At 49.0% G+C, this 19,907-nt stretch overlaps 1 protein-coding gene across 1 annotated transcript in view; it reads right to left on the reverse strand.

The window, feature by feature from the left end:
- The window catches only part of LOC140733172 (inositol-trisphosphate 3-kinase A-like), a 112,929-nt gene that overhangs the window by 56,801 nt on the left and 36,221 nt on the right, over positions 1–19,907 (reverse strand). The window contains exons 2-4 of the mRNA XM_073056115.1: positions 7,101–7,204; positions 2,099–2,308; positions 29–233 (exon numbers count right to left, since the gene is read on the reverse strand). Coding sequence (XP_072912216.1) covers positions 29–233; positions 2,099–2,308; positions 7,101–7,204 — 519 coding nt within the window. The remainder of the gene's footprint in view (positions 1–28; positions 234–2,098; positions 2,309–7,100; positions 7,205–19,907) is intronic.

A 19,907-nucleotide genomic window follows, 5' to 3' on the forward strand; every position in this document is an offset into this window, starting at 1 on the left:
ACAAAGTTGGGGAAGGGATCCCACTCACCTTGACACCTTCGATCCTGAAGCCGAGGGTGGCTGTGGAACTGATGGTCTCTCGCCACTGCATGTAGCGGGGTTTGATAACGGCCCTCTGAGCATGTTCCTCTTCTGTCGGGGCATCAGGGTCCACCTCCACCATCTTCAGGTACATGTCCCGCCTCAAGCTCGGCTTCTTCCTTGCCTTGCTCAGCTCCTCCTCCAAGTAGGTCCTGGGGAACACCACAGCCCCCAACTTGAGTCAAAGCAGGCCCTTCAGCCCATCGTGTCGATGGCTACCCATTTACACCAGACGAAGTTCTGTTCTGGGGGGTTGTGAAGCATGGTGTGGGGTTGGGCAGGGAGGGTGCTGGGGAGGATGAGATATGGAGAAGGGGAGGGAGGAGGTGGAGGAATGAGGAGATGGATGGTTGGTGGATGTCTGAGGAGGGGTCCTGGTATGTGGGAGAGAGAATGAGAACTGGGATTCCGGAGTGAAGGAGGGAGAAGGAACCAGAATCCCAGTGTGGGAGGAGATGGGAACGTGGATCCCAGTGTATGGGAGGGGATGGGAATGGGGATCCCAGTGTGTGGGAGGGGATGGGAATGGGGATCCCAGTGTGTGGGAGGGGATGGGAATGGGGATCCCAGTGTGGGAGGGGATGGGAATGGGGATCCCAGTGTGGGAGGGGATGGGAATGGGGATTCCAGTGTGTGGGAGGGGATGGGAATGGGGATCCCAGTGTATGGGAGGGGATGGGAATGGGGATTCCAGTGTGTGGGAAGAGATGGGAACGTGGATCCCAGTGTGTGGGAGGGGATGGGAACGGGGATCCCAGTGTGGGAGGGGATGGGAATAGGGATCCCAGAGTGTGGGAGGGGATGGGAATGGGGATCCCAGTGTGGGAGGGGATGGGAATGGGGATCCCAGAGTGTGGGAGGGGATGGGAATGGGGATCCCAGTGTGGGAGGGAATGGGGATCCCAGTGTGGGAGGGGATGGGAATGGGGATCCCAGAGTGTGGGAGGGGATGGGAATGGAGATCTCAGTGTGTGGGAGGGGATGGAAATGGGGATCCCAGTGTGGGAGGGGATGGGAATGGGGATCCCAGTGTGTGGGAGGGGATGGGAATGGGGATCCCAGAGTGTGGGAGGGGATGGGAATGGGGATTTCTGTGTGGGAGGGGATGGGAATGGGGATCCCAGTGTGGGAGGGGATGGGAATGGGGATCCCAGAGTGTGGGAGGGGATGGGAATGGGGATCCCAGTGTGGGAGGGGATGGGAATGGGGATCCCAGTGTGGGAGGGGATGGGAATGGGGATTCCAGTGTGTGGGAGGGGATGGGAATAGGGATCCCAGAGTGTGGGAGGGGATGGGATCGGGGATCCCAGTGTGGGAGGGGATGGGAATGGGGATTTCTGTGTGGGAGGGGATGGGAATGGGGATCCCAGTGTGGGAGGGGATGGGAATGGGGATCCCAGAGTGTGGGAGGGGATGGGAATGGGGATCCCAGTGTGGGAGGGGATGGGAATGGGGATCCCAGAGTGTGGGAGGGGATGGGAATGGAGATCTCAGTGTGTGGGAGGGGATGGGAATGGGGATCCCAGTGTGGGAGGGGATGGGAATGGGGATCCCAGTGTGTGGGAGGGGATGGGAATGGGGATCCCAGTGTGTGGGAGGGGATGGGAATGGGGATCCCAGTGTGGGAGGGGATGGGAATGGGGATCCCAGTGTGTGGGAGGGGATGGGAATGGGGATCCCAGAGTGTGGGAGGGGATGGGAATGGGGATCCCAGAGTGTGGGAGGGGATGGGAATGGAGATCTCAGTGTGGGAGGGGTTGAGATGCAGATCCCAGTGTGTGTGCATGGGGGAGTGAAGAACCAGGATCCTATTCTGGGTGAGGGGACAGATACTGCGATCCCACACAGGAACGTCACCCATCTGGAGTACTGGGATAGTTGTAAGGTGGATTGTGGGAGCTTTACTACAAAGTAAGGCTTAAGGAAAGGACCCTTCCTTGGGGCTGGTGTGTGCCATGCTGATGGAGGGGCAGGGGCAGGGGCAGGCCTGTCCCCCGGTGATCGGGCACCAGCTCACCTGATTCCCATCTTGCAGTCCATGACACAGGGCATGTCGAACTCAGCCAGCAGGTCGTCCATCTGGTTGTACTTCTCCCCGTCCCTCTCCACCACGCCATGGTACGCGGGGATGAAGGGCCGCAGGACGTCCTGCATCAGGCGGGTCAGGCAGCGCTGCTCACACTCACAGTGCTTCTTCAGGATTCTGCCGTTGGCCCCAGGCTTGAAGCTACCTGCAGGAGAGAGGCAGGTTCACGGGTTGGCACACTTCCACCCTTCCCGTCCCACAGCATGCTCACCGTCAAGGGATGGGCCAAGCCAGAGAGTCACAGAGTGCAGAGCAGACCCTTTGGCCCACTGGGTCCATGCAAACCCAATTCCCATCTAAGCCAGTCCACCTTTAGAGTCACAGAACACTACAGCACAGACGCACATCCTCCAGTCCGTGAGGCAAGCAAGCACTCTCTGGCCTTTCCCGCAAAGCCAATGTCTAATCCAATTTGCTACCTCAAGTTGAATGCTGAGCAACTGAACCTTTGACCAACCTCCAATGCAGGACCTTGTCAAAGACCTTGCTAAAGTCCATGTAGACAACATTCACTGCCTTGTCTTTGTCAGCTTTCCTGGTACTTCCGCGAGAAACTTTGATTATACAAGACCTACCACACAAAAAGCCATATTGACTATCCCTAATCAGTCCTGTCTATCCAAATACTGATACATTCAGTCGCCTGGGATAGCTTCCAAAAACTTTCCCACTACTGATATCAGGCTCACCACCCTATAATTTCCTGGCTCATTCTTAGAGCCCTTCTTAAACAGCAGAACAACATTAGCTATCCTCCAGTCCTCTAGTGCCTCACCAATGGCTGAGGATGTTTTAAATATCTCTGGGGCTCCCGCAATTTCTGAACTTGCCTCCCACAGGGTCTGAGGGCACTCCTTGTGAAGCCCTGGGGATTCACCCACCCTAACCTGGCTCAAGACAGCAAACACCTCTTCCTCCATGATGTGTATTGGGTCCATGACCTCACTGCTGCTTCTATAGACTCCGTAACCGTCTTCCGAGTAAATACAGATGTAAGAAATTCATTTAACACCTCCCCCATTTCTTTCAGTCCCTTGCCCTTAACATATCTTTAGAAGCCCTTTGGATTCTCCCTCACCTTGTCTGCCAGAGCAACCTCATACCTTTTTTTAGTCTTCCTAATTTCCTTATTTTTTTGGCATTTCTTAGACACCTCAATTACCTCATTTGTTCCTGTCTACCTATACCTGCCATGCAAATTCCTTCTTTTTCTTAACCAGGACCTCAATAACGCTCAAAAATCAAGGTAATCTTAACCTTTATCCTTGCCTTTTATTCTGGCAGGAACATACAAACTCTGTACTCTCAAAATTTCACTTATAAAGGCCTCCCATTTACCAAGTACATCTTTGCCAGAAAACAACCTGTACTAGTCAGATCCTTTCTGATACCATCAAAATTGGCCTTTCTCCAATTTAGAATCACAACCTGAGGACCAGACCTATCCTTTGCCATAATTACCATATTCTATGAGGCCATTCATTTCAGAAAACAAAAGAGAGGCAGAGTATGTAGAGTTTTTGTGGTTATAATCTGGGTAGTTCAAATGGACCTAAGTACACACAGCGATAACTAACGTGCCAGGAATTGAGTACCTACCTGCTCATGGCCTTTATCGTGAGCAGTCTGAATATAGGAGTAAAAGAAATTCTTCATGCAATTATACAGAGTCCTGGAGTACTGTGCATTGTTTTAGCTTCCTTCACCAATTTACTTACAGAGGAAGTGTAGTAATGATTCTCTGGACTGGATACCATATAAGGAGAGATTAAGTAGACCGGACTGTATTCATAAAGTCATAGAACTATACAGCACAGAAAACAGGCCCTTTGACCCAACACCTTATGCTGACCAAGTTCCTAACTGTCTTTGCCTCATTTGCCTGTATTTGGCCCATATCCCTTTAAACCTGAGCATGAGCCTGGTTTCGGCCCGAAACGTCATTATTACCTCCTCCCATAGATGCTGTCTGGCCTGCTGAGTTCTGCCAGCATTTTGTGTTTTTTATTTATTTCCAGCATCTGCAGTTTCACTCGTGTAGCCTGTACAAATGTTTTTTTTAAATGTAATTGCTGATTTATTTATTTACACACAGAATTAGCAGAGATACGGCACAGAATTGGCTCTTCCAGCCCTCCGAGCTGCACTGCCCAGGAATCCTCGATTTAACTCTAACCTAATCACGGGACAACTTACAATGACCAATTAACCTACCAACCGGTTTGGACTGTGGGAGGAAACCGGAGCACCTGGAGGAAGCCCATGTGGTCATGGGAAGAACGTACAAACTCCTTACGGCAGCAGCAGGAAGTGAGCCTGGGTCCCTGGTACTGCAAAGTGTCGTGCTGACCACTACGCTCAGTGCCACCCATTGCATGTGCCTCTTCCACTTCCTCTGGCACCTGTTCCATATACTGCCCATTCTTTGTGAGAAAATCTTGTTGTTCTCTTACACCCCGTCCCCTACACAGGACTGTGATCACCCAACTTCTCTATGTCCTTCACAAGTTTGTAAACCTCTCTAAAACCAATTCTTAGATTCCCTCACTCCAGGCAAAGGGACTCTCAGTATATCCAGTTTCTCCTTATAACTCATGCCATTCAGTCCTAGTAAATCTTTCCAGCACCTTCTCTGGTTTAGAGACATCCCTCCCACAGCAGGGTGACCAGAAATGTACAAAATGTTCCAAGTACAGTCTCACCAACAACTTGTACAGCGGTAACCTGACGTCCCAACTCCTGCATGCCGCGCCCTCAGCAACGAAAGCAAGCATACTAAACGCCTTCTTCATCACCCCCTCTACCTCTGCCGCCATTTCACTATCGAAGAATGAGAGGAGGCCTCATTGGAATTTGCAAACTTCTCTCCAAAGCGGACAGGCTGGATGGAGGGAGGATGTTCCCCTGGCCAAGGGTCACCGTCTCAGAATATGAGGTCAGCTGTTTAGGAATAAGATGAGAAATCCCTTCCTGCAGGGAGTAGTGAATCTTTGGGATTTTCTGTCAGAGGGTTGTTGGGAGCCCTGTCACTGAGTTCTTTCCGTACAGGTTGCTGAATATTATGGAGTCCAGAGGAATGTGGATACGGCACTGAGGCAGACCAGCCATGACCATGATGAAGGGTGGAATAGGCTTAAGGGGCTGAAAGGCCTCCTCCTACTGCTCTTACATTGTGAGTGGGCACCAATATGGAGGCATTGTATCACCAGGAGATCTGGAGCTTGCAGACAAGGAATTTCATTGGAACTGGCTGTATCTGACGATAAGCCAATCGAAATCTGAATCTGACTCTTGGAAAGCCCAGATGTTACGAGGCAGCAGGGGAGAGATCTTAAAGAGAGCTGGCTGGCAACTGCTTTACTCAGAGGGCAGTGAGAACCTGGAAAGAATTGCCAGAGGAAGTGGTCAAGGCAGGTACAATTGCAACATTTAAGGGGTATTTGGATAGGTATGTGGAGGATTAGGGGTTAGGAGGGTTACAGGCTGAATGTGGGGAACTGGGATTAGCAGAGAGAATGTTGTGGTGGGCATGAATCAGTCGGACCGAAGGATCTGCTTCCATACTGTATGGATAAGCATGAGAGGATGCAGAAAACAATTCACAAGGATATTACTAGGAGTGGAGGTCTGAATTATCAAGAGAGATTGATTAGGCTGGGCAATACACACAAAATGTCGAATGAACTCAGTAAATCAGGCAGCATCTAGAGGGGAATAAACAGCTGACATTTCAGGCCGAGACCCTTTATCAGGAACGAAACAGCCATTGTTTATTCTGCTCTTTGGATGCTGCCAGACTTGCTGAGCTCCTCCAGCTTTCTGTGTGTGTTGTAGCTGCAGAACCCCTTGTGCTTTTGAACAGGCTGGGGCAACATTTGATACTAAAATTATAAAATTATGAGAGGCACAGAGAGGGTTGAGTGCCTTGGTAGGATTGCCGAGGGGGAGGGTTAAGGTGAGAGAGGGGAGGTCTAAACAGAATTTGAGGGATACATTTCTCACAGAAATAGTTGGTGTCAGGAATGAGCTGCCATTGGAGGCAGGAACAGTGGTAACATTTTTGCACCCTGGTCTGGAGAAACATGGTCTCATTTGATGGTGTACATCTACGTCATTAAATGGCAGTAAACTTGACATGAGTCATCTGGAGAGCTACTTGAATGAAGGGGACCTGGAGGGATATGGAACTAATGTGGGATTAGTAAAATGATTGGCATAACATGGTGGGCCGAAGGGCCTGTACAATTCTTTGACAGTAGACCCTCCATTCCTACAAGGCGGGGAGAGGCTGGGTGTACACTAGTTCAACAGTCTGGCCATTGCTGACTTGGATGGCCTAAGGTTGTGATAGGGTTCTACAGTGTAGCACTGGCACATTAATGAATGCAGACCATTATTCCCACAGCCAGTCAGGGCCTTTCTGTCAGCTTTTAGCTTCATGAGCTGGCCAGTAACTTGCCTGGCGCACTTGCGTTTTCACCCTGCTTCTGAAGGTGCGATCAGGCAACAGCTGGGCACGGGAGGGAGATGAGTCATGGCCACACAAACCAGAGCTGTTCCAGCACAGAGATTACACTATGAGACTGGGATGTTCCCTATCCACCTGGATTAAAGTTGGGACAGTGCCCTGGAGCTTTCACGGGCTGGCAGTACAGTCGCCCAGCCCCTGACAGCCCCAGGGTTGGTCCTTCAGGGGTTTGGCCTCTGATCTCAGCCCTGGGATTGGTCCTGCAGGACTCCAGCTCCAGAGTTAGACCAACTTCTCCCTATAGCTAATACCCTTGAATCCAGGCAGATTAGAAGTTGGACAAACCCTCTCCAAAGCTCCTATACCCTTCCTGTAATGGGGCGACCAGAATCGCACACTGTACTCCAAGTGTGGCCGACCAAAGTTTTATACAACTGCAATGACTCCCCTGCGGGAAGCGGGTACCTACCTGCGTGTCCAGCCAGCTGTATCCATGGATACCGTTTCTTGAAGGACATTACGAATGGGGACCAGTGCACCATGTTTTTGATCTTCCTCCAGGATTTACTCTGGATCAGAGGGAGGGTGAGAGAGAGAGAAAGGAGGTAAATAGGACTCTTTCCCACTGCAGATGGCTCGTACAGCCTCTACAATCAACATACTACTGGGACAGCAACACCCTGGGCAGTGCAGGCGAGCTCAGATCAGGTTTCCAGTGGTCAGAGAGGTGGTGAAACGATGAGTAGAACTGGTGACCCCTTTCTTTGCCCCATCACTAAGTGCTTAGCCAGACTGTGAAGTGGTGAGTCACTGCTATCCCGCCCTTCACTAAGGGCAGTTAAGTGAGGTGCATCCCCCACCTCTTCTCAAAGGATGCTTCTCTGGTGCACCTCGTCTCTCCGAGGGTGCTGCAGCTCTGAGGGCACTGGAGGGAATAAATGAGACATGCATTTACTTGATCAAGTTTCTAAATCTGTGGATGACGTGGAGGTGGAAGTGAACTATAGTGATCAACCACAAGGAAACTTTACCTGGACGAGTGGGATTGGGGGAATTTGGTGCAGAGTAGTCATGTACATCAGCAGGAGGAATGGGAGACCAGAGAGGTCAAAGGAAATTGTTCTAAAGAGTGTGTTTGTGAGCGGAGTCCACAAACACCAGTGCACATTAAAACAATAGTTAATAGTACATCTGGTAGCATGCATACACAGTGTAAAGGAACACACACACATACACACACACGCACACGCACACGCACGCACACCCGCACCCGCACGCACGCATGCGCACACGCACGCACACCCGCATGCACGCACGCACGCACACACACACGCACACGCACACGCACGCACACACACACGCGCACACGCACGCACACACACACACACGCACGCACACGCACGCACACACACACACACACACACACGCGCACACGCACGCACACCCGCACGCACGCACACACACATGCACGCACGCACACACACACACACAACTCAGATTTATGAGACGCGTCACAGCTCAGACAGAGGATGGGTGAATGATGCTTGTTCAGTAGGAGAGCAGTGAATGCAGAGAATGTGTGTCACTGTGACCCAGTTGCTGCCCGTTCTACTGATGTAAACAAGCAGACTGTGAATGAGATTCGTGAGAAAGCTTCGGGGTTAGGGACTGTGGCCTTTCTCCATGGGGCAGGAAGCTCCTGCACTGCACTGTTCTGTGTCGTAATACTGTTTCCCCGTAGTATGGCATTGGATTATTCACTGAGATACGGTCAAAAACGTTGGCTGTGTACCACCCAGTCAGATCATGCCATTCATCTTGTATGGTCTGAACTATGAGGTTAATTGGCTGGTGTGCAGGTGAGGGGTAGCATTGATGGGGATAGGTCACAGGGATTGAGCTCCTCAATGGGCTGAATGGTCGCCTTCCGTGTTGTAAAGAAATGCAACTTGCCTTCATGTATGAACCAGCAAAGTCAAGAAATACTGGAGGCTGAGGGTGACCGTTTAAAAGCCTCCAGAGAAAAGAAATGGGGAGAGCTAAAGGGTTAATGCTTCCTGTCAATGCTGAACCATTGTTAAGGGAGGTCTATAATCAGCAGAGGCTCACATACCACAGAAGGCAAGGCGGTGGAAAAAGTGACGTCACTGGAACAGGGCCAGGGAGTGGGGTGGGGGGTGGGAGGTGTCCTTTTCTAGCATGGGACACTCATGTGGTGTGAATCCTGGGGCAGCTGGCATGCCGTGGCCCTCTGATCCCTGGCCCAGCCCTGCCGCTCCCAACTCTGGGAAGTTCTGGCTTCCATTGCCAGCTGCGCCAGTATCTCCAGGGGGCTGTGGCTGGAAGCGGAGGTTATTCCGTTACAAAGCTGGCGTCAGATCCAGTGCTGCTAAAAATAAACGAGGCTCAGAGACTTTTAAAGGAATACAGCAGGAAGAGAAACAGGAATTAAAGCAGGAAGTACTTGTCTGGATGGCAACTGTGTGCTCTGACCTAAATTTGACCCTCACTGACTCCCCCACCCTGAGCCTCAATGACCTCAGACATCCACTGACTCCCATATGACCATCTCTGACCCCATCGAAGCCCTCAATGACTCCCTTCACCCTGAGCCTCAAAACCCTAATAAACCTCACTAACCACCAGTTCTGACCCTCAATGATCCCCTTTGTGACTCTCCCTTATCTACATCCCTCATGATTTTATAAGCCTCTGTAAGGTAACCTCACAATCTCCTTTGCTCAGGGACAAACAAATCACCCTCTCTTTAAAACGCAAGCCCTCCAGTCCTGGCTACATCCTTATAAACCTTTTCAGCACCTTCTCCAATGTATTAACATCTTTTCTATAGCCTGGTGACCAGAACTTCATGCAATGCTGTGTGTCTCCTCTGCAGACTGGAGACTGAACCAATGTCCTCCTTCTTGTAAACACAACCCTCTCACTTCTTGGTGAGGACAAGAAGATCTGCAGATGCTGGAAATCTGAGCAACACACACAAAATGCTGGAGGAACTCAGCAGGCCCGGCAGCATCTATGGAAAAGAGTACAGTCGACATTTTGGGCTGAGATTCCTGATGAAGATTTCGGCCTGAAACGTCGACTGTACTCTTTTCCATAGATGCTGCCTGGCCTGTTGAATTCCTCCAGCATTTTGTGTGTGTGTGTGTGTGGTGAACTAGATATACCTGTCTGACTGCTCCTGTGGCTCCTCCCACAGACCCTGCTGACTGCTCCTGTGGCTCCTCCCACAGACCCCTGTATAAAGGCGACTGTGGTCTGCTGCTCTCCCTCATTTTTCCCAGGATGTAGTGTTGTTCTTCAGTCAATAAAATTGATGCGCCAGCCGATATCTCACTTCCTAAGTCTCAGCGTGAGTTATTGATGGCGCATCAATGTGTCACTTCTTGGTGAGCTGTTCTCCACCTATGGTCTGCCTCCAAACTCAGGGGCACCTGCTCTTTGCATCCTGAGTGTGTGATTCCCAGGGTCATCTCTGACCCTCTGCCCCTTGCCCTTACCGACTGCACTTACATACGCACACACAAATGCTGGACAAATACACACTTGTGCAAGCACAGAGAAACCCTAACAAATACATATAGTATATACGGAGTGGGGAGGGAGGGTTGCGTGCGTGCCAGGCCTGAGATTGCACACAGTAGAGTGAACCAGGGTCAGAGAGGGAGAGAGGGCCACCATTTACAGCCCTGCTATCTCAGGCAGTGCAAGAGGAAGGAACAGGTTCTGGTGATCTCCACTGAAACTGGAACTTCCAGGAGATTTAATCCTGGCAAATAGGCCACAGGAAAGCAGCTTGTTAAAGGTCAGGCAAGACTGAACAGGTCCCTGGGCCTCGGCAACAGATCACAGGCACAGAGAAATCAAAGAAACTGTCAACAATATAAGTCGGAGATAAAGGCAGAAAATGCTGGGGACGCACGGCAGGTCAGGAAGCGTCTGTGCACAGAGCCACAGAGACAAAGTTTCAGGGTGAAAACGCTTGTCAAAAATGGATCAGTGGGAAGACAAGTTGCAAAGGGGTTGGGAAAATTCGGGAGGAAAATGGGGTATGTCTAGTGGTGAGACCAGGGTTGGTCTCCATAGTTATGGCAGGATGTTAGTTCATTAGAAGCAAACCGCACAGCCGCCATTCACCCAGGTTGCTCCAATAACAGCTCCCAAGCCCACTGCCTTTACCACCAGGGACAAGGGGCAGCAGGTGCCGTTGAGCACTCTACGATCCGCAGGTCCCATACCATCCTGACCTGGAAATATATCACTGGAGCAGGAATCCCAAGGGAACACTATTGTTCCATTGAACACATCGTCAGGTACCTACTGGAGCTCCCTGCCATACTTGGCCAAAAGGACAGCAGTGGTTCAAAGAGGTGGCTCACCCGCGCCTGCTTGGGGGTCGGGGGGAAGGTAATAAGTGCTGGACTGGCCGCCTCATGTATAGTCCAAAGAAGCAGCAAAACTGAGCACACTTCAGCCTTCTCAACTGCGTCACAGAAATAATCTAATGATTACATGCTCTCATTTCCAATTACAGCATAAAAGGAGTCTCTCTGCTCTATCAGATTGGTGCCAACTCTGTAAGGGACTAACCCTGTCGATCCTGTGGACACTCACTTATTCAGCACCCTTTTTAAACCTGCCTCACTACCCAGACCCTCACCAGCTGTCTGGGGAAACTTCCCCTCAGACAACTTTAGTTACAGCACAACAGCAGGTGCTTTGGAACAACTGGTCCATGCTGAATAAGATCCTGGTTAAGCTGGTCCTATTTCCCCATGTTTGACACATATCCCTATAAACCTGTCCAAGTACCTTTTTAAATGTTGTTAATGTACCTGCACCAAACACTCCCTCTGGCAGCTCTTTCTATACATAACTGACTCACAGTCTGAAAAAATGTGTCCCTCAGGTTCCTCTTAATTTTTTTCACTTGGCCTTAAACTTATGCCCTCTCGTTCTTGATTCCATAACCCTGGAACAGTGACTGTGTGCATTCTCCCTGTCTATGCCCCTCATCAGTTTATACCTGTTTTGGCAGGGTTTATGAGGTTGAGACCTGCTCGAGAGGCTTTGGTTGCTTTACAACCTGGTGGTTGACCATCTACCTCGGGCTGGACTTCCTTCAATCTGAATGAATGACATTATGAGTTATTTTTGTTTATTTCGACTTTTCTGAATAATTTCTGTTAATTTAAATTTATGTAATTTAGGCATGTAAAGTACTGCATTAGAGCTGAATAAAGATAACTTCCATGGAATTCGTGCCCTGCGTTTGAATGCCTGTGGGTATTTGCACCCTGGGTTTGGATGTGTGGGTATTTGTACCCTGGGTTTGAATGTCTGTGGGTATTTGTACCCTGGGTCTGAATGTCTGTGGGTATTTATCCTCTGGGTTTGAATGTCTGTGGGTATTTGTACCCTGGGTCTGAATGTCTGTGGGTATTTATCCTCTGGGTTTGAATGTCTGTGGGTATTTGTACCCTGGGTCTGAATGTCTGTGGGTATTTATCCTCTGGGTTTGAATGTCTGTGGGTATTTGTACTCTGGGTTTGAATGTCTATGGGCACTTGTACCTTGGGTTTGAATGCCTGTGGGTATTTATCCTCTGTGTTTAAAAGTCTGTGGGTATTTGTACCCTGTGTTTGAATGTCTGTGGGTATTTGTACCTTTGGTATGAATACCTGTGAGCTGCAACCCTGGCTTCACTCTATCCTTATCAGAGACTCTCCTTTCTATAATCCATCTCTTCTCCACTTTCCTTGAAATTAACTCCCAGTTTTGATGACGGGCCTCTAGCCTGAAGCGTTGTCTGTGCCCCCCCTCTCTTTTGCTGCTGCCTGACCTGCTGAATGTTTCCAGAATTTTCCGTTATCACCGACACCTGGCCTGGCCCAGCCACGTAGGTGCTATGGCCATGAAATCTCATCGACTCCTCTACTCTGAAGAATTTGGAAGGTCAGCATGTCCCTGCACATCTGTATCAATCCTTACCGATACCCCAGGAAAACATCCTGTCTGGATACGTCACAGCTCGCTACGGGAACTGCGAGTGCAAGAAATGGCAGAGAGCTGTGACCATAGCCCAGTCCATCACACAAAACAGCCTTCTCTCCATTGACTCTATCATACCTCCTGCTGCTTCAGGGAAGCAGCCAACATAATCAAGTACCCCTCTCTCCCCAGTCATTCTTTCTTCCCCTTCTTGTTAGAAGATACAAAAACTTGAGAATACACACCACTAGGCTCAAGGACAGCTTTGATCCCCCTGTTATCAGACTTTTGAATACGCGTCTCACTGGAAAAGATGAACTGCTGATATCCTGTTCTATCCCTGCACCTTCTTGTCCATCTGCAATGCACTTTCTCCGTAATTGTAACAACATACTCTGCATTCTGCTTCCCTTCTGTGCAACCTCGACACTATGACAGGTACACAGATAGGCAAGTTTTAGAGGACCAAACACAGTCCTATGGGACTAGCTTGGGTGGCCGTCTTGGTCAGCAAGTTTCCATGCTCTAATTTCTGTGACTCTATTGGCCACCACAGGACCCACAGAAATGGAATGGAATCAAGTTCATAAGACCATAAGACATAGGAGCAGAATTAGGCCATTCAGCCCATCGAATCTACTCCACCATTCCATCATGGCTGATTCCAGATCCCAGTCAACCCCATATACCTGCCTTCCGGCCATATCCTTTGATGCCCTGACCAATCAGTAAACGATCAACTTCCACCTTAAATATACCCACAGACTTGGTCTCCATCACAGTCTGTGGCAAAGCATTCCACAGATTTACTACTCTTCTTTCCAAGGAACAGCCCAAGGAGAAGGGAAAGGGATAGAGGAATCTCCCATTCCAAGTCCCTCGTGTGGACCTCCCACAAATGACACCTGCCAAGATAACAGGAGCAGTTCCTTAAATTGAGAGATTTGTCTGTGGCCATGAGCTGACGTGTATAAAAAACTGGAGTCTTAAAAATACTTGTGAAGGGACTTCCTCTGGTCTGCGAGTGTAAACAGTGGTCATGTGGTAAGAAAGCAGCGATGTAGTGACACAGTTTGGTGAGCAGGAAGCTCCCTTGCAAAAGTCCGGAAGCACTGGTGATTACTCGATGTGGCCATATACTCTTTATCTCAAGTCACATAGTACAGCCCCTTCAACCATAGTGAACTCTGCTCCCTTGCGGTGGCCAAGCAGAAAGAGACTTCAGCCTCTAGCTCCTGGGTCCCGAGGGTTCAGAAGTGTGAGTTACCACACCTCCCCATCAGTCTGCCTACTGCTGGCTTCTTGGGTAGCCTCACCTCATGGCTCGTACATCAACCTAAGGTTTAATCTCTCTTCTGGGCCCAGCCTGAGATTGCACTTCAAAGGACAGCATCTCCCACGAGGTGTGGAGTTAATTCATGGAATCGGCCAGAATATCCCAGTTCAATCCTTCAGCTGCTCCTTTTCTGCCACCCTGTCCAACACTTCCATCCCACTCCCCCTCAGCAACGTTCTCCTTGGCAACATGCCAGCCAGGGGAAGGTGAAGAGCCTTTCTGTCTGCTGCACGCTGCTGTGTCAGAGTGGTCTTTCTACCAGGTTGTTGGACACCAATTCAACTGTAACTTCAAAGGGAAGACGTGCAGTGCCATGGAGTTATTCCAGAAGTGTGAAGCTTTTTTTGGTGTCTATAAAAGAGCTGGCACACATATAATAAGTTGAATGGGCTCTTTCTGTGCTCTACTGGGTGGTGGGGGGGGGGGGTTGGTCATCCCAGTGGAACAGCTAATCAACTCACTGTCAGGGATTTGGGTTCAATCCTGACCTTGTTTGCTGTCTGTGTGGAGGTTACAGGTCCCCTTGTGACCGTGTGGGTTTCCTCCCACACCTCACTGATGTGCAGGTTAATTAGTTACCAGTTGCTGCGCATGTGTGTGTGCGTGTGTATGTGAAAGTGTGTGTGTGTGTGTGTGTGCGTGTGTGTGTGTGTGTGTGAGAAAGTGTGCATGTTGTGTGTGAGGGTGTGCGTGTGTGTGTATGTGAAAGTGTGTGTGTGTGCGCTTGTGTGTGTACATGTGTGTGTGTGAGAGAGAGTGTGCGTGTGTGTGTGTGCGTGCACGTGTGTGTATGTGAAAGTAAGTGTGTGTGTACACGCGTGTGTGTGAGTAAGAGTGTGTGTGTGTATGTGAGAGAGAGTGTGTGTGTGCATACGTGTGTGTGAGAGTGCGTGTGAGAGCGTGTGTGCACGCATGTGTGAGAGTGTGTGTGTGAGTGCGTGCACGCATGTGTGTGTATGTGAAAGTGTGTGTGTGTGTGAGAGAGTGCGTGTGAGTGTGTGCGTGAGAGAGAGTGTGTGTGTATATGTGAGAGTGTGTGTGTGAGAGAGTGCGTGTGAGTGTGTGCGTGAGAGAGAGAGAGAGTGTGTGTGAAAGTGTGTGTGTGTGTGTGTGTGATGGAGAGAATCTGGGATCAGTCTAAATCAGGGGATCCATGGCCCCCTTGGTTAATGGTGAAGGTCAATGGCATAAAAAAGGTTGGGAGCATCTGGTCTAAATGATGATCGGCATGGACTTGTAGGTCTGAAGGGCCTGATTTCTCTCTCCATGTCACTGTCGTAGAGCATAGAAACAGGCCACTTTGTTGACGCCAGCCATCCAGTACCCTTCTAAACTAATCTGAGCTTTCTCTGCCTTGAGGTTCCCTTTCACTTCAACTATCTTCTGAGAGAAGAATCGGGAACTTGAAAGTCCAGACATCAAGACTCAAGAACAGCTTCTTCCCCACTGCTATTGGACTCCAGAACTGATCACCTCAGTTCTGCCCTCTCTGGGTTACCCCACTATTGACATTGTCTTTTGCTCTGCTTCAGGTTGCACAACAGCCTCTGCACCACTCTGCTGTTTTGTACTCCGCCGTGTGTTTCTTTTGCATTTATTTTCATCATCTACACTGTTTAGTCTGTGACCTTCAGACAAGGAAGAAATTTCATTGCACCCTGCTGTATATGGCTATAAACTAATTTGAAAACTCATCTAGATATGGCATCAAATAAGAGCATTAAAAATTGAGCAGTTGGTGAAACCTTACTCCCTGCAAATTGGCTCTCTGACACAAACTACTAGACTAGCGGGTTATTCGCTGTGAGAGGATGTCAAAGAAACCCTTGTTTACTTAACCTCCGCTAACCACCTTGTAAACCTTCAGTCACTGTGCATTTTTGAAAGGCAGTCTCTTGCAACAGTGTGGTTACTACGCTCAGCTTTTGTTTCCGAGACAGGAGACAAAGCATTTGACAATTGGGGTTTCTGTACTTTTAGTTTTCACTCAGTCCTCAGCAGGCTTATGTTGCCTGCAATTAGGAAAGTAAATTAAGACTATTTTCTTCAAATTGACCTGATCGGCAGGAATGGAAATAGGGCCTTACAACTGTTAATTATCGTTTAATCTTCTGTACACAGCACAGGGACTGTGTCTCAATTTAGGCCAGAAAGGATATGCTGAGCCTCCTGATAACAGACAAAAAGAGAGAACAGACAGTATTTCCCCAGCCCGGCTTCTTGGAGACTTTGAGGCTTCATCAGACAAGTTCCGCCCTCTGAGGGTAGATTCTTTAAGACTGGTTCAACTGCCAAACCTTACCCTGCTCCTCTGAGGGTAGATTATCTGGGCCTGGTTCAAGTGCCAATCCTTCTGTTATATGTTCTTTTCACTGCAGTCCATGGGTAATAACCCAGCCCAACCCCCAGACTCTTCCATTTTATATCTTTCTAGAAAACCCTCAGTTCCAACAAAATTCTCAGCCCAGTTGCATCTCCAGCAACTGGAGGGTTTCCAACCCATTGAATCTGGGATCCTACTCCATGTTCATCAGTCACTGAGGTTCTAGTATGACTACCGGCTGGAGGAAGCTGTTCCCTCCCTTAGCCCTCCTCTCCCCTCAGACACAGTGTAGGCCCTGCGGCCCAACACGTCCATGCTGAACATGATGTCAAATTAAACTGAATCCCTGTATATAATCCATTCCCTGAACAATCAGCCTCTTAAACTCCTGTGTCATATCTGCCTCCACTACCACCCCTGCTAGATCATTCCAGGTATCTACCACTCTCTGTGTAAAACAAATCTCCCCTTTAAACATTTCACCTCTCATCTTAAAGCTATACATTTATACCCTGGGAAAAAGATTCTTGCTGTCTATCTGTGCCTTTCATAGATTTATAAACCTGTATCTGCTCTCTCCTCAGCCTCTGACATTCCAGAGGAAACAAGTCCAACTTCTCCTTGTAACTAATACTCTCCAGTCCATTCTGGAGAACCTCTTCTGCACCCTCTCCAAAGCCTCCACATCCTGAAATGGATGCCCAGAATTGCACACAGATTGGCATACTTCCTGCAGGAATCAGGCAACAAGCCAAGAAATGATGCGAGGAAGAAGGTTGATCATGAGTTTGTTGGTTAACAGAGCTGGCACGAGGGGCCGATGGCTGACCCCTGTTCCTATTTCTCATGTTCTTTGATAAGTAATGAGGAAATGGCAGGGCTGAGGGTATAAAATCTACTCTGGCTCTGGGTCTGCCAGGACGTTGTTTGTGGTGTCAAGAGGAGTTGGACAAGCTTGGTTGTTTTTTCTGACAGGAGACCTGACAGAAATTTATAAAATTATGAGTCACTGATAGTTGGAACCTTTTTCCCAAGGTGGAATTTTCAAACACTAGAAGACATGGTGAAAGGGGGAATGTTTAAAGGATATATGTGGGGCATCATTTTTACACAGAGAGTGGAGGGAGCCTGAAATGTGTTACTGGGGGGGGGGGGGTGGAGACAAATATGATAGAGGCATTTGAAGATAAGCATATGACTGTGCAGAGAATGGAGGGATATGGATTTTGTGTATGCAGAAAAGTTTAGTTAGGGATTTAATTACCAGTTTAATTAGTTTAGTGCGATATCCTGTGCCAAAGCGCCTGTGTTGTACTGTTCTACGTTCTTGTGAAGAATGATGCCCTTGGAGAAATGAAAATTCTGCTTTCTCTCCATGGAATCAACTCTTCCAGCCTCTCCTCAACCACCAGTGTCATTGTCCCAGGATGGGGACTCAGCTGCTTCCTCCAAAAGGCCAGGGAGCTCACTGGGAGCAGCCCATGTGAGGCAGCCTGGAAGAGGATCCCTATATCACAGATAGAGCTCCATCAATGGCAACATCTTATTGAATCAGTAGGTGCTGGATTTAACCCTCTCGCTGCTACCCCCACCAACCCAGCGCAAACTCGTCGGTCTACCGCAGTTCCCACAATACCGACCAACAGGAAGCACTCCCATCTCCCGCACTCTCCGGTCACTGTCAGCCGTGTTACTCAAGCACACCTAGCGCTCGCCAATAGTCTAATATGTCAGAGAGCCAGACTCACAATCCACTATTAGCTGCAATTCTCGGCTCCCACATCAGAGGGTGAATGTGGAGGCTTGGAGTTGGTGCAGCAGATAAATACTAAATTGCTGCCTGGATTAGAGAGTGTGACTTATAAAGAGAGATTGGACAAAATCGGGTTACTTCCTCTGGCATGTCGGAGGTTGAGGGCAACCTGGCAGAAGTGTATGAGATTATGATGGGCTTAGGTAAGATGTTTTAGTGCTTGTGTGTGTGAGTATGCATGTGTGATATCTGAGCATTATTATGCATATTGTATGACGATTATGTGTGCGCGTGCTCTATTCCTGTGATATTGTGAGCTGCATCACGTATCAGTGTGTATGTTGTATCTGGGTGTTAGTGAGTCTGTTGTCTCAACGTGTTAATGTGTGTTGTCTCAGAGTGTTAGTGTGTGTGTGTTGTCTCAGTGTGTTAGTGTGTGTGTTGTCTCAAAGTGTTAGTGTGTTGTCTCAGAGTGTTAGTGTGTGTGTGTTGTCTCAGTGTGTAGTGTGTGTTGTCAAAGTGTGTTAGTGTGCGTGTTGCCTCAGTGTGTTAGTGTGCGTGTTGCCTCAGTGTGTTAGTGTGTGTGCTGTCTCAGTGCGTTAGTGTGTGTGTTGCGTCAGTGTGTTGGTGTGTGTTGTCTCAGTTTTAGTGCGTGGTGTCTGTGTATGTGTTATCTAAGGGTGTTAGTTTGAGCTGTTTTGGTGAATCACACTGGTTGTTGTGTCAGTGCATTAGTGTGTGCTGTGTATAAGTGTGTTTGTGTATTGTGTTAAGTGTGTGTGCACTCTGCAACTGTGGCATTCTACTTATGGGAAACAGTAGTAGCAGGTGCCATGTCTGGGCTATCAGTGTGATCTGAGATGCAGTTTCCATTACCCTCTCATTCGAGGAGAGACTTTCCATCAGTCGGTCTGTCCATTTCCTGCCAGAGTATGATCTCAGCTGTGGCCACAAAGCAACCTATTAAATCCAGCCTTGGCCCTACATCTGACCAGCCCTGAGTCCCTGCCCAATTAGATGTGACCTCTCAGAGGTCACAGGTCACAAGCTTAAAGACAAGAGGCTCTTCAGTTCCTCGAGCCCATACTAACTCTGCAAATAGTACACCCCTCCTGCTCTCGACCCACAGCTGTTGATCCAATTGACCACTAGATCTTCTTGCAGGTTGTCTGCTCCAGACCAGAGCTCAGCAAACATTCTGATAAAATCTCTCCCTTCCTTTGTTTCAAAGCAAATTGATACAAATCTGAATCTCACAGTTATTAATATTGCTGATGGTAAACCTCCACCATTTCTCACTCTGCCTCATTTTCAAAGACTCTGTCAAACTCGGTCAATGGGGAATCCTCTGCCCCTATCACTTCCCTTACACCCTGCAACTGAGGAGGTACAGTTCCCCAGATGTCCTGATATCCATCCCTCACAAAGTCAGCCCTTCCCAGTTGCTCCTGACCAGGAACACAAAGTTCAAATCCAGAGGCACTGAGCCTTGCCATCGAGGCAGGTGTGTCCGCCTACTGCCGATGGAAAATGTCGAGACCTCAAGAATGGAGGCCGGAAATCTGGAGTGAGGGTTACCGCTGAGCACTAAGCAGCAGTTCAAGGGAGGTTACTTCAAGTGCTTTCAAATTCAGTGAAAAAAAAAGAATGTGTGTAACCAAGGGAAACGAAGTTCTGACAAAACACTAGAGACAGCGTCTTTTATCACTGCTTTTAACTGCTCCGGCGGAACAATTACTCAATCAGCTTGGCAATCAATGTGACTGTCCAGATCAGGGGGCTGCACGCTGCTTGGAAACTGAGAGATAAATGGGATGGAAACATGGGAAACAGAGGCAGGAAAAGGTC

Source organism: Hemitrygon akajei, chromosome 9 (assembly GCF_048418815.1).
Source record: "Hemitrygon akajei chromosome 9, sHemAka1.3, whole genome shotgun sequence".
Lineage (NCBI taxonomy): Eukaryota > Metazoa > Chordata > Chondrichthyes > Myliobatiformes > Dasyatidae > Hemitrygon > Hemitrygon akajei.